At 45.4% G+C, this 15,472-nt stretch overlaps 1 protein-coding gene across 3 annotated transcripts in view; it reads right to left on the bottom strand.

Moving 5' to 3' along the window:
- The window catches only part of PRKDC (protein kinase, DNA-activated, catalytic subunit), a 631,631-nt gene that overhangs the window by 420,134 nt on the left and 196,025 nt on the right, over nt 1-15,472 (bottom strand). For all 3 annotated transcript variants that reach the window (XM_056521838.1, XM_056521836.1, XM_056521839.1), the window contains one exon: nt 14,221-14,355. In XM_056521838.1, the coding sequence (XP_056377813.1) occupies nt 14,221-14,355 (135 nt within the window). The remainder of the gene's footprint in view (nt 1-14,220; nt 14,356-15,472) is intronic.

The following is a 15,472-nucleotide window of genomic DNA, read 5'->3' on the forward strand; positions in this document are numbered from 1 at the left end:
ACGTCAATCATGTGATGTGTGACAGGCGGAAGAGGAAACCATGCAGACCAAGGTGTGGCTTACTGGAATGGGTCCATAGCAGACAATGAGTCCTTCCATCAGGTAACTCGCACAGTAGAGAGGTACCGGGACTCCAGCAGCGGGTAGATCGGCAGAGTTTCCATAGTATATCCTACGGGACACTCCATCGGGCACCTCGCACCAGCAGTGGAGTACCGAGTGTGAGCTGCAGACGCGGCAGCCATGAAATGAGCAACAGGCCAGACTACTGTCTGGCATAATAATATCAGGTCTAATGCATGCCCAAACAGGAATATTCCCCTAAGGACCGTGCGCTGTTAGAGGGAATCAGTAGCACCAGACGCGGATGCAATAGTCTGTGGAGAAGGGAATCCCATAGCATGAGCTGCCAAGAACACCCCTAGGATGGATGGCTCACAGACCTGACAGATGAGGAGTCTTAAAAGAAACCTGGGCGTCTGCCAGGAACGCAAAAGAACTTGCTCATCATATAGCGCTCAGTGGTAGAAGGGAACATATTGCGGAATATGACCCCCCGGCTCCAAGGGGACTTGAATCCCTGGTAACAACCAGCCACGGCATATACTCAATGACAGTGAGCAACAATAGAATCAAACTGTAATACGAGTGTTGGCCACAAGAGGGTGCCAAACATCACCAAATGGTCGGAGTGACCAATAAATATGTAAAAAAATCATTTTTATGTGCATTAAAAAATAAATTATATGTCTTTTATTACACAGGTGGGCCATTTATATGGATACACCTTAATAAAATGGGAATGGTTGGTGATATTAACTTCCTGTTTGTGGCATATTAGATGATGGGTGATGACCATGGCGGCCATATTGAAGTCGGCCATTTTGAATACAACTTTTGTTTTTTCAATAGGAAGGGGGTCATGTGACACATCAAACTTATTGGGAATTTCACAAGAAAAACAATGATGTGCTTGGTTTTAACGTAACTTTATTCTGTCATGAGTTATTTACAAGTTTCTCTTTGTTTACAGCCACTGACATGTCATCGAGGTTAACACGCGAGGAGCGGATAGAAATCATGTTGATGTCTGGTGAACTCAGTAACCGGGTCATTGCAGCAGATTTCAATGCAAGACACCCTACGAGACCACCCATCTCCCATGCTACAGTTAGCAAACTGCTTGCTAAGTTTTGTGAAACTGGGTCAGTGTTGGATTTGAAATGTGGACACATGAAATCTGTCACTAATAAAGAAACATCAGTGGCTGTCCTAGCTTAATTCAGCAAGAGCCCACAGCGTAGCACTCGCCGCATGAGTGGCATTGGTCGAACATCCCTTCGGCGGATATTAGCTACTCACAAATAGCACCCTTACAAACTTCAGCTACTGCAGCATCTCAACGAGGATGACCCAGATCGGCGCACTGAATTTGCAGAATGGGCAAAACAAAAATTGGAACAGGACCCTCAGTTTACACAAGATTTTATTCAGTGATGAGGCAAACGTTTAAGTGAATGGTGAAGTTAACAAACAAAACCATCGCTATTGGTCTGACACTAACCCCCATTGGATAGATATCCCTCCAAGACTGTTGGAACACAAAAATTGATGGTATGGTGTGGTATATGGAGTACAAAGATAGTGGGGCCATTCTTCATCAATGGAAACCTCAAGGCCACTGGATATGCGAAATTGCTACATGATGATGCGTTTCCCTCTTTATGCACTGAAGCTGGCACGTTCACTGAGTTTTTCCAGCAAGATGGTGCACCACCATATTATGGGTGTCAGGTCCGATCATTCCTAGATGAACAGTTTCCTGGAAAGTGGATTGGTCGTCGTGGGCCAGTTGAATGGCCTCCAAGGTCTCCCGATCTGACCCCCCTTAGACCTTTATCTTTGGGGTCATCTGAAGGCAATTGTCGATGCTGTGAAGATACGAGATGTGCAGCACCAGAAACTACAGATACTTGAAGCCTGTGCTAGCATTTCTTCTGCGGTGTTGCTATCGGTGTGTGAAGAGTGGGAGAAGAGGGTTGCATTGACAATCCAACACAATGGGCAGCACATTGAACACATTTTACAAGTGGTCAGAAACTTGTAAATAACTTGTGAAATAATAAAGTTACGTTAAAACCAAGCACATCATTGTTTTTCTTCAACTTTTTTCTTCTACTTCAAAATGGCCGCCATGGTCACCAACCATCTTGAAAAGTTTCCCCCCTCACATATACTAATGTGCCACAAACAGGAAGTTAATATCACCAACCATTCCCATTTTATTAAGGTGTATCCATATAAATGGCCCACCCTGTATATTAAAATAAGCCACTACAACGTGGAAGGGGACATTGGGCAAAGGGCATCCAGCAAAGTGCTGCCCATAAGTGGCAGAAAGTAAGCCCCTGGGGGAGAGACGGCTCATAGTAGTGTGCTATAAGTGCCTGCCAAGAATGGGACAATAGCGGGCCAGACCACAAGCTCCCGCCGGGCTGCTGCCTCGGGAGCCAGGGTCCTTTGCCCACGCCAACCCCCGCAACGGGGAGGGAGGGCGGAGCTAGAAGCTAAAGCAGAGCACAAGCCGGAGAGGAGCTCTGATCTCGCGGCTTGCGTGCTGAAACGGGGGAAGAAGGGCGGAGCTATACCACCGAAGTGGAGCGCTGGTTCAGGGCAATAGTAGAGGCGGCCATGTGCCTCCAGGGCCCTGGACTCCCGGCAGCTGAAGTTCTACAGCTCCCGCCGCATATCGCCGTTGGGGACCTCCCATGGTGCGTACCTCTAGCCGCAGATAGAAAAAACTGAACCCACGTGAAGGAACAGCAAGGCTGTTCAGAGGTGAGCCGGCAAAAATTCCTGTGGAGGGAGCTGCTGCAAAATGCAGGAGGCTGTCCTCCACAGGAGCCCCAATATGAATCCCCAATAAAGGACAGACAGGGAGAGGGAGGGAGGAAGAGGGGGGGGGATATATACTCACCTGTCTTCTTATACTCCCCTCAAAATGTCTTCAGCCAGCTTTTAAGTCATCTGCATCACGTCATGTTGCGACAGACAGGACAAGCAGAGAAAAAAAAGGGGGACCCGGACCCTAGGTGCAACCCCAGGTGCTGGCAGGAAGGGGTTAGCAGTGCATACTTTTATGACCCTTGACCCTCAGCCGCATATGGGGAGAACAGGTAGCGCCATGCTCCTGAACCCCCACCTGAAAAAAGGAAACAAAAAGGAAGTAAAAAACCTAACTAAACAGCCGTTAGTAGAAAATAATAAAAAAAGACAAGGTCTGGGGAGCTCCCAGAACTGTCTCCTGCCTCCTGCTGACACTAGCTAAAATTGATTACCTCACTGCAGGTGGGTGGATATATCCTAAAACTAGAGGAGTGATGTTGGCAATTAGGAACACGGCGGCCTTTACCATGTCTGACATAGTTTGTGACCCTCGGGGGCGCTACATCATCCTTTCCTGCACCATAAATCACATACCATATACCTTAGTGGCGCTGTACGCCCCCAACTTAGGCCAACACCGCTTCCTCCGCTCCACATTAAGAGTTGCCAATCGCATAAAAGGGGGACCCCTAGTCATCTGTGGGGACTTCAATTTAGTAGTAGACCCATCCCTAGATTCCACTTCCACTGCTCGAGCGTCCCCCCCCCCCCCCCGTCACTGTCTCACCTGCTATGGTCTGAAGAAATTTACGACACGTGGCGAATTCAACATCCAACCGAAAGGGAGTTAACTCATCACTCTTTGACACACAACACGTACTCCCGGCTGGACATGTTCCTGGTGGGACGTTCTCTGCTCCCTCAACTGTTAATGTCTACCATTGAAACCATCAAGTGGTCAGACCATGCGGCTATATCTATTTCGCTGCAGGAAAACTTCAACACTTCTCCTTCTTACCTGTGGAGAGCTAGCCCCTTCTTACTGTCCCACCCGGAGCATGCCCAGCAATTACGGAAGGAGCTTACTGACTATTTTTTGACTAACACATCCCCTGAGGTAGATGCATTTACCCTGTGGAATTGCCACAAAGCCTATATGAGTTTTTTTTTCATTAAATATGGTTCCCTGAGCAAAAAGAAGAGGGCAGCACATTTAGATGAGGTTTTAAATAAGCTGAGAGCTTTAGAGTCGCAAAACAAATCCTGCCCATCGCCTGATTTAGCATCTCAGATTTCCACTCAACGACAGGAGCTTAGAGGACTTCTCTTATTCCAATATGAGAAAAACCTCAGAAGAACAAAAGCGAAATTCTATTCTCAAAATGACAAAGCAGGGAAACTGTTAGCATCCCGTTTAAAATCCAGACACACCAAATCCCGCATTGCACACTTAATACACCCTACTTCTGGCGCCACTTGCTATACTCCAGAAGGGATAGCTGAGTGCTTCCAGGCTTTCTACTCTTCATTGTATAATCTGCAAGACTCCATTCCCTCCCCGCCACGACTAGAGGAATCTATAGACTCTTTTCTTTCTGGTCTGCAATTACCAAAGCTTTCTGAGCAACAGCGGAACACACTTAATCTCCCCATTACACTGACTGAGGTAGTGAAAACGATAAAATCCATCCCACCCCAAAAGGCCCCAGGTCCCGACGGATTTATTAATTTATATTATAAAACCTTTTGTGATATTATATCACCACACCTTCGAAATTTTTGTCAAACGGCCCTTAACAGAGGGGCTTTCCCTAAAGAAAACCTTCAGGCTTTGATAGTAACGCTCCCCAAACCAGGGAAATCTCAGGATATCCCCCAAAATTATAGGCCCATTTCCCTACTCAATGAAGATCTAAAGATTTTTGCCAAATTAATTGCCTCACGCTTGGCGATGGTGTTGCCTTCTCTGATTAATGCTGATCAGTCTGGCTTTGTGCTTGGCCGCCAAGCAGCAGACAACACTAGACGCCTGTTAAACGTCTTTTACCATGTTGAGAGGACACGCGCCCCTGCCTTGGTCCTTGCACTCGATGCCGAGAAGGCGTTTGACAGGCTCCGCTGGTCGTATGCCTTCTCGATGTTACGGCATTTGGGCTTTACTGGCCCCATTATGCAAGCAATTATGTCGCTCTATGCCTGCCCCACGGCTAGAACATTTACAAATGGAGTTCTGTCCACTCCCTTAAACATTACTAATGGCACGAGGCAGGGGTGCCCTCTATCCCCTCTCATATTCATTTTATGCCTAGAGCCCCTGGCACAAGCCATCCGCTCCAGTGCTGAAATATCGGGGGTTACAATTGGGGGAAAAACCCACCTCATTTCCCTATACGCAGATGACATTATCCTCTCTCTTACCAAGCCACTTGTTTCAACCCCAGCTGCCCTGGCCATAATCCACAACTTTGGCACATTGTCATATTACCATCTTAACACCTCAAAAACACAGGCTTTGCCTCTCTTCATGACCGACCAGACAACACAACTCTTCAAACATACATACCCTTTTGATTGGCGTACTTCGGATGTAACATATTTAGGTATTAAACTAGCCTCCCCTCATAAACTTTTATTCCAACTCAACTATGAACCCTTCCTGAAAGTAATAGCAGAAGAGGCACAGAGACTGGCCCATTATGATATTTCATGGGTGGGGCGGGTTGCCACATTTAAAATGTTTCTACTCCCGAAGTTTCTATATCTTTACAGAACTCTACCTATCATGGTTCCTAATTCTTTTTTTTCAGCAGCCCAAGCGATTCTAACCAAGTTTGTCTGGTCAGATAAGAAGCCGAGATTAGCGGGCTCTATACTAATGAAAGCAAAAGAGGCAGGGGGTCTGGGCTTACCGGATCTTCGTGCTTACTATATAGCCACCTTGGTTGGTTCTCTGCGAGGCTGGTGGAAAGGTCGCCTAGACACACCCTGGGTACACATTGAACATACTTATATGTCCCCGTACCTATGCTCGGACGCGTTGTTACACCCCCTCTGGGACTCTGTCTCCCCACTACCACTTCATAACCCTATTATTAAAGCTTCATATGCTACGTGGCTAAAATACCTAAAAGCGGCAGCTGCTGACAGTGTTGTCTCAGACCATTCCCTTCCCCTAACATTTATTCAGGCTTCTATACCCCAGTTAGCCCTACAGAGATGGTCCCTTCATGGCATTACCCATGTTAGACATTTACATGAAACAGGACAACTAATGACGTTCCAAGCCTTACAGCTAAAGTATCATATCCCACAACGTGATTTCTACATGTACCTGCAGATTAGGCATTTTCTTAACACCTTGTCCCCTTCAGGTGTCCGTCCTCACCCTGCCACACTCGTTTTCTTAAACAGCAACCTAAAAGGACTGAGTATGATATATGCCACTTTCACACATTCTACCAGCTTTTACAAATCACATCCTTTCCGCACTTGGGAACGATCATTGGGTGTTACACTAGATGAACACGATTGGGAACAGGCATTCCAGATGGCACATAGGGCTTTCCAATGCGTCTCCCACGTGGAGTCCCTGACTAAAACCACTCTACAATGGTACTACACTCCTGAGAAATTGTCACTTATATACCCTGACTCTTCGCCCCTATGTTGGCGGAATTGTGGGAATACAGGTAGCCTTGTACATGTACTGTGGGAATGCCCAGCTATTACTGCTTACTGGTCGGCCTGCAGAACCCTTTTGGAAGACGTGTTACACATCCAGACTCCCTGGTCCCCTCAGTTTGTTTTACTCCTTATTAATATGCACTCTATTCCTCCAAAGTTGCGGGAGTTGGCTAGCATTGCCTGTGTTATTGCCAAGATAACGCTCACTAAAGAATGGAAGTCTCCAACTGTGCCCTCCATTACGGAAGTAGTCAATAAATTGAACGTAACTTGCACTTATGAACGTACTATAGCTCTGGGGAACGGTACACATCACAAATTTCAAACACGCTGGGCTAACTGGATTACCTCAACCTACTCTACCATTACGGTATGATGGTCGCGATGCGCCATCTTATCCCACCTCTTGTCACTCCATCACACCTGCCTTGCTCAAAGCTGATTGTCATCCCAAACAATGTACTTTAGGATGCAAATACAATAGACAACCATGTATGACACACCCTGGAAACTTTAGCATTACTTGACCGTTGACCTTTGCCAACTTTAGCTATATTCCAACGTCAGCGTAGACACTGCATATCTCCTTACCCTCTCTATTTTAGTAGAACGTATTCATTTAGACAAAAGGTACCACATTATCCCGATCTGTTCACATGTCTCTTCCTCACGATAACAATCTATGTTCTTTATGTTTGTTTGTTTTATTTTTATTTATTTTTTTTATTTCTTTGTTTATAAGATATGTTCTCTATGTGCCTGCGCTGCCATTGTTTCAGTTGCACTGACAACTTTGTAACCTTTAACTATGTCAGATTCTGTATGGCATTGTGGGCTTATGCTTGTTTATTGTCCATTATATCTGTTGTTCAACAAAAAATATTTCAATAAAAATTATTGAAACAGAAAACTTCTTAACCCTTTAAGGACACAGCCCATTTTCACCTTAACCCCTTAAGGACGCAGCCCATTTTCACCTCTAGGACGAAGCCTTTTTTTGCAAATCTGACCACTGTCACTTTAAACATTAATAACTCTGGAATGCTTTTACTTATCATTCTGATTCTGAGATTGTTTTTTCGTGACATATTCTACTTTAACATAGTGGTAAATTTTTGTGGTAACTTATATCCTTTCTTGGTGAAAAATTCCCAAATTTGATGAAAAAATTTAAAATTTAGCATTTTTCTAACTTTGAAGCTCTCTGCTTGTAAGGAAAATGGATATTCAAAATAATTTTTTTTGGGATTCACATATACAATATGTCTACTTTATGACTGCATCATAAAATTGACGAGTTTTTACTTTTGGAAGACACCAGAGGGCTTCAAAGTTCAGCAGCAATTTTCCAATTTTTCACAAAATTTTCAAACTCACTATTTTTCAGGGACCAGTTCAGGTTTGAAGAGGATTTGAAGGGTCTTCATATTAGAAATACACCATAAATGACCCCATAATAAAAACTGCACCCCCCCCCCCCCCCCCAAGTATTCAAAATGACATTCAGTAAGTGTTTTAACCCTTTAGGTGTTACAGGAAAAGCAGCAAAGTGAAGGAGAAAATTCACAATCTTCATTTTTTACACTCTCATGTTCTTGTAGACCCAATTTTTTTATTTTTACAAGGGGGAAAAGGAGAAAATGTATACGTGTATGTGCAACCCAATTTCTCTCGAGTAAGCACATACCTCATATGTCTATGTAAAGTGTTCGGCGGGCGCAGTAGAGGGCTCAGAAGCAAAAGATCGACAAGGGGATTTTGGAGAGTATGTTTTTCTGAAATTGTTTTTGGGGGGCAGGTCGCATTTAGGAAGCCCCTATGGTGCTAGAACAGCAAAAAAAAAATAAAACACATGCCATACCATTTTGGAAACTAGACCCCTTGAGGAACGTAACAAGGAATAAAGTGAGCCTTTTACAGGTGTTTCACGACTTTTGCATATGTAAAAAAAAAATTTTTTCACTAAAATGTGTTTCCCCCCAAATTTCACATTTTTGCAAGGGTTAATAGCAGAAAAGACGCCGCAAAATTTGCAACCCCATCTCTTCTGAGTATAGAAGTACCCCATAAGTTGACCTGAAGTGAAGTACAATGCTCAGAAGAGAAGGTGTCATATTTGGCTTTTTGAGAGCAAATTTTGCTCGGGGGGGGCATGTCGCATTTAGGAAACCCCTATTGTGCCAGGACAGCAAAAAAAAAAAAACACATGGCATACCATTTTGGAAACTAGACCCCTCACAGAATGTAATGAGGGGTACAGTGAGCATTTACCCCCCCCCCCCCCCCCCACTGGTGTCTGACAGATCTTTGGAACAGTGGGCTGTGCAACATAATTCATTTTCACGGACCACTGTTACATGGATACGTCAGACACCTGTGGGGTGTAAATTCTAACTGCAACCCTCATTACATTCCGTGAGGGGTGTAGTTTCCAAAATGGGGTCACATGTGGGTGTGTTTTTTTTTTGCGTTTGTCAGAACGGCTGTAACAAACAGTGTACGTGTGTATATGTAGTATTTTACTCTTTATTTTATGTTAGTGTAGTGTAGTGTTTTTAGGTTACATTCACACTGGAGGCAGATTACACTGAGTCTCCAGCTAGGAGTTTGAGCTGCGGCAGAAAATTTGCCGCAGCTCAAACTTGAAGCGGGGAACTCACTGTAATCTGCCGCCAGTGTGAATGTAGCCTGTACATTCACATGGTAGGGGGGTCAAAACTACAACTCCAAGCATGCACTGACAGACCATGCATGCTGGGAGTTGTAGTTTTGAAACAGCTGGAGGAACACTGGTTGGAAAACCTTGAGTTAGGTTCTATGACCTAACTCAGTATTTTCCAACCAGTGTGCCTCCAGCTGTTGTAAAACTACAACTCCCAGCATGTACTGATTGCGGAAGGGCATGCTGGGAGATGAAGCTATGAAGCGGCTGAAGGCACGCAAGTACAACTCCCAGCATGCAAAGACAGCCTTATGCTGTTCCTGAATGCTGGGAGTTGTAGTTTTACAAGATTTAGAGGGGTTTAGATTGTAAATCACTGTCCAGTGATCTCAAAACTGTGGCCCTCCAGATGTTGCAAAACTACAACTCGCAGCATGCCCAGACAGCAAACCGCTGTCTGGGCATGCTGAGAGTTGTAGTTTTGCAACATCTGGAGGGCTACAGTTTGAGACCACTGCATAGTGATCTACAACCTGAACCCCTCTAAATATTGCAAAACTACAAGTCCCAGCATGCCCACACAGCAAACAGCTGTGGGCATGCTGGGAGTTGTAGTTTTGCAACATCTGGAGGGCCACGGTTTAGAGACCACCGTAAACTGTGGCCCTCCGGATGTTGCTAGGCAAAAACTCGCCTGGCAGGACCCTGATGAATTGCTGCTGCCACCGCCGCACGTGGGGGATTCCCGCATGGAGGATCGCGCTCCGGGATCCAGGTAAGGGACCTTCGGCACCGGTCCCTGGACAGTTCCCCCGTTTTGCCCAGACACCAATAGGTGGGCAAAGCGGGGGAACCGAACTTTAAACCGCCCCCCCCCCCCCCCCTCCCCCGGTCTGCTATCGGTCGGTCGCTCAACCGACCAATAGCAGGGATAGGAGGGGTGGCACCACTGCCACCAAACTCCTATCCGTTCAGGGGGATCGAGGGTGTATCGGACACCCCCGATCCCTCTTATTTTCCGGGTCACCATTCAAAGTACCGCAATGCTGCAGCTGCGTTCCGATGCTCGCGGTCATACACAGGATGTAAATGTACGTCCTGGTGCGGGAAGTCTTGCCAAACCAGGATGCACATTTACGTCCGTGGTCGTTTAGAGGTTAAAGGGGTAGTCCAGTGGTGAAAAACGTATCCCCTATCCTAAGGATAGGGGATAAGTTTGAGATCGCGGGGGGTCCGACCGCTGGGGCCCCCTGCGATCTCTCTGTACGGGGCCCCGGCTCTCCGGCCAGATAGCAGGTGTCGACCCCCGGACGAAGCGGCGGCCGACACGCCCCCTCAATACATCTCAATGGCAGAGCCGGAGATTGCCGAAGGCAGCGCTTCGGCTCTGCCATAGAGTTGTATTGAGGGGGCGTGTCGGCCGCCCCTTCTTGCGGAGGTCGACACGCCCCCTTCCCGCGGGCTGTCGGGGCTCCGTACAGGAGATCGCAGGGGGCCCCAGCAGTCGGACCCCCCGCGATCTGCAACTTATCCCCTATCCTTAAGATAGGGGATAAGTTGTTCACCACTGAGTCACCACTGGACTACTCCTTTAAGGACCAGAGTGTTTTTTGCACATCTGACCACTGTCACTTTAAGCATTAATAACTCTGGGAGGCTTTCACTTTTATTCTGATTCCGAGACTGTTTTTTCGTGACATAGTCTACTTTAACATAGTGGTAAATTTTCGTCGATACTTGCATCATTTCTTGGTGAAAAATTCAAAAATTTCATGAAAAATTTGAAAATTTAGCATTTTTCTAACTCTGAAACTTTCTGCTTGTAAGGAAAATAGACATACCAAATAAATTATATATTGATTCACATATACAATATGACTACTTTATGTTTGCATCATAAAGTTGACATGTTTTTACTTTTGGAAGACATCAGAGAGCTTCAAAGTTCAGCAGCAATTTTCCAATTTTCACAAAATTTTCAAAATCGTAATTTTTCAAGGACCAGTTCAGTTTTGAAGTGGATTTGAAGGGTCTTCATATTAGAAATACCCCATAAATTACCCCATTATAAAAACTGCACACCTTAAAGTCTTCAAAATGACATTCAGTAAGTGTGTTAACCCTTTAGGTGTTTCACAGGAATAGCCTCAAAGTGAAGGAGAAAATTCTAAATCTTTATTTTTTACATTCGCATGTTCTTGTAGACCCAGTTTTTGACTTTTTACAAGGCATAAAAGGAGAGAAATCCCCCCAAATTTGTAACCCAATTTCTCTTGAGTAAGGAAATACCTCATATGTGGATGTAAAGTGTTCGGCGGACGCAGTAGAGGGCTTAGAAGGGAAGGAGCGACAATGGGATTTTGGAAAGTGAGTTTTTCTAAAATGTTTTTTGGGGGGCTTGTCACATTTAGGAAGCCCCTATGGTGCCAGGACAGCAAAAAACACAAGGCTCAACACAACACACCCCTCAAGGAACGTAACAAGGGGTACAGTGAGCCTTAACACCTCACAGGTTTTTGACGACTTTTCGTTAAAGTTGGATGAGTAAATTTGTATTTTTTTTTTACTAAAATGCTGGTTTTCCCCTAAATTTTACAAGGGGTAATAGGAGAAAATGCCCCCCAAAATTTGTTAGGCAATTTCTCCCGAGTACGGAAATACCTCATATGTGGCTCTAAACTGTTGCCTTGAAATACAACAGGGCTCTGAAGTGAGAGAGCGCAATGTGCATTTGAGGCCTAAATTTGGGATTTGCACAGCGACGGACCCGGATGCAAGAATTAGACTTGCCTCCGATACCAAAATTACCGTATGGCAGTGTTTCCCAAACAGGGTGCCTCCAGCTGTTGCAAAACTTCCAGCATGCCTGGGCAGTCAATGGCTGTCCGGCAATACTGGGAGTTGTTTTGCAACAGCTGGAGGCTCCGTTTTGGAAACAGTGTCATACGGGACATTTTTTATTGGGGGGGGGGGGTATGGGACACTGAATAGGGGTATGTTTATATGTAGTGTTTTACTTTTTATTTTGTGTAAGTGTAGTGTTTTTAGGATACATTCACACGGGCGGGTTCACAGCGAGTTTCCCGCCGGGAGTTTGAGTTGCGGCGGAAAACTTACTGCATCTCAAACTTGAAACTCTCTGTAAACTCAGAGAGTGTGAATGAACCCGGTACATTCACATGGGGCAGGGGGGACCTCCAGCTGTTGCAAAACTACAACTCGCAGCAAGTATGGTCAATCAGTGCATGCTTGTAGTTTGCCACAGCTGGAGGCACACTGGTTGCGAAAAACCGAGTTAGGTAACAAACTCTCAGTGTTTTGCAACCAGTGTGCCTTCAGCTGTTGCAAAAACTACAAATCTCAGCATGCAGTGACAACTGAAGGGTATGCTGGGAGTTGGAGTTTTGCAACAGCTGGAGGCACATTGGTTGCAAAACACAGAGTTTGTTACTTAACTCAGTGTTTCCCAACCAGTGTGCCTCCAGCTGTTGCAAAACTACAACTCCCAGCATGCATGAACAGCCGAAGGACATGTTGGGAGTAGTAGTTTTGCAATATCCGGAGTGCCACAGTTTGGAGACCCTGTGCAGTGGTGTCCAAACTGTAGCCCTCCAGATGTTGCAAAACTACAACCCCCAGCATGCCCAGGCTTGCTGGGAGTAGTAGTTTGGCAACTCCTGGAAGGCAGCAGTGAAGGTCATTTACCTTTACTGCTGCCACTGCCGGTCCCGCCGCTGCCTCCCGACATCCAGGGGCAGGCAGAGCGGGGATTTCAACTTTGACAACCGCCCCCCCCCCTTTCCACCCCCAAATGCTGACCAATGACAGGGGATAGAGCGAGGTGTCTCTGACAGCTCCGATCATCTCTATTTTCCGGGGGATCGGGTCAACAGAGACCCGATCAGCCCGGAACCGCCACAAACCCCGCAAGTCCTTGTCCTTACTCAGTCACTTACTGACTGGCCAAGGACAATGATCAGCAGCAGGGGACCATTCTGATTGGTCCCCAGCTGCATAGTGTCATCGGTCAGCTGTTCAGTACAGCTGTGATGACGTTTCTATCACCATGCCAACGGACATGGTGATAGAAAATGTATTGGACGTGTATACACGTCCATTTGCGTTAAGTCTGGGGAAAAATATACGTGTATACACTTCCATTTGCGGGAAGGGGTTAAACATGGCTCTAAATACATAATATTGTTTTTTTTATGAATCAAGTACAATTTAAAGGGGTATTCCCATCTCACCTTGTTTTATTCACAGGATAGATGTTAAGAAACTGATTGGTGGGAGTTCTGATTGCCGAGACCCCACCAATCCCAAGAAGAGAAACACAACTGTCTCCAGAATGAATAAAGCGCACAGCCGATGTGCAGCCATCACTTGATTTATTGTCAATGGGGCCGCCAAATATTTCTGAGTGCTGAAATTCAGAAGCCCCATAGAGAAAGAAAAGAGCCCTGGCCACGAATGTGTGGTGCACTCCTTTCATTTCAGGCACATTTTGTGCCCGTTCACAGGATCCCAACAGTCTGACAACTGTGCCCAGCTCTTTAAATCAGCTTAAATGAGATAACAAGCTGACATGGAAATTCCCCTTTAAGTTCTATGGACATTAAACAAGAACATAAGGAAAAAAGAACATAAAAAAGTTATAATTGTACCAACCTACAGAATATACCGTACATAATTTTTAACACACAGTAATAGTCATGAAAACAAAACACCAGAAATTTTCATAAAAAAACGCTGCATGTAACAACAACAATTTACCATTCATATAGAGTACAATATGCTTCGCTCAGTAAAATAATTCCAAAGTTATTACCACTTAAAGAGACACGTCAGATTTTCAAACTGGGGCTTCGTCAGGTAAAAGCTAGCAGCGTCCTTGAGGGGATAACCCTAATTTTGCAAAGTTCACTTTCTATGAAGAGAAAATTAAATAGCACTTAGGCCGGGACATAATGCAAAATAAAACCTACCTGATCAACATCACAGGCCAGGCGCAGCAACACAGGAAATGTGTGTTTGTACAGTCTGTACATTGAAGGGGACCCTTCTCGTGCTTTTCCCAACATAAATGTTACCATGCTATGAAAAAGTTCACATGCGGCAACCTAATAAAAATCAGGACATGATGTGTTACGAAAAACAAACTTTATAAAATGATTTAAAAAACATTATAAACATATTTTAGAGTTAAAATATCATTTATTTTACAACTTAGGAAAGGCTAAGACCATAAACCATTAACAGTATACCTGGCAAGTCAACATTAATGCATTTCTTTCTTTAAAAAAAAACAACTTTTGACATGTCAATCAGACATGTTAAAAGCGGCAGATCACACTAGGGGGTGTGAATCGGCAAGAATTTAGCGATACACATATGACGATACGATATATCCCAATTCTGTTTATGAGACGATATATCGCGATATATCCCGATTCTGTCTCAAAAACAATATATAGTGACATTTACCCACGCAGTGATACCAAATATGTTTATTTTTATTATGTTTACATTTTTTATATAGGAATAGGGGGTGATTTGAACTTTTAATATGGAAGGGGTTAATGTGTGTATTTTACACTTGTATTAAAACATTTTTTTTATACACTTTATAAGACTTTTAGGAGGAATCATTAGATTCTTCAGATAGATGAATAGCGTTCTATTGAACTCCATTGCTCTGTGATCCATTGATAGAGCCTAGTCCAGCGAGGCTCTATCAATGACAGAGCCACAGGACAGCAGGAAGCAGAGATAAGCCCTCCGGCTACCTCCACAGTGGATTGCCCGGCCAGGGAGTATTCACAGGTCCCTTTAGACGCCGCTGTCAGCTTTGTAAAGGGTTAATAGCCAGCTGCGGTGATCGCTGCATGCTGGCTATTAGCGGCGGCACCCGGCTACTGAAAAGAGCCGGGGGCTGCAGAGTATGGAGCGGGCAGGAGTCCGGAGCCCGCTCGATACAGACTGCTGAGCGCCGCATGCTGGCTATTAGCGGCGGCCCCCGGCTACTAAGAAAAGCCGGGGGCTGCAGAGTATGGAGCGGTCAGGAGTATGGAGCCCACTCCATACAGACTGCTGAGTGCCGCATGCTGGCTATTAGCGGCAGGCGGGGGCCGCAGAGTACGGAGCGGGCAGGAGTCGGGAGACCGCTCCATACACCCAGAGCGCTGCTGTGCTTATTAGGTCCGGCCATGCTTGCACGAGCCGGAAAAATTCACCGGC

This window comes from Hyla sarda, chromosome 5 (assembly GCF_029499605.1).
Source record: "Hyla sarda isolate aHylSar1 chromosome 5, aHylSar1.hap1, whole genome shotgun sequence".
Classification (NCBI taxonomy): Eukaryota; Metazoa; Chordata; class Amphibia; order Anura; family Hylidae; genus Hyla; species Hyla sarda.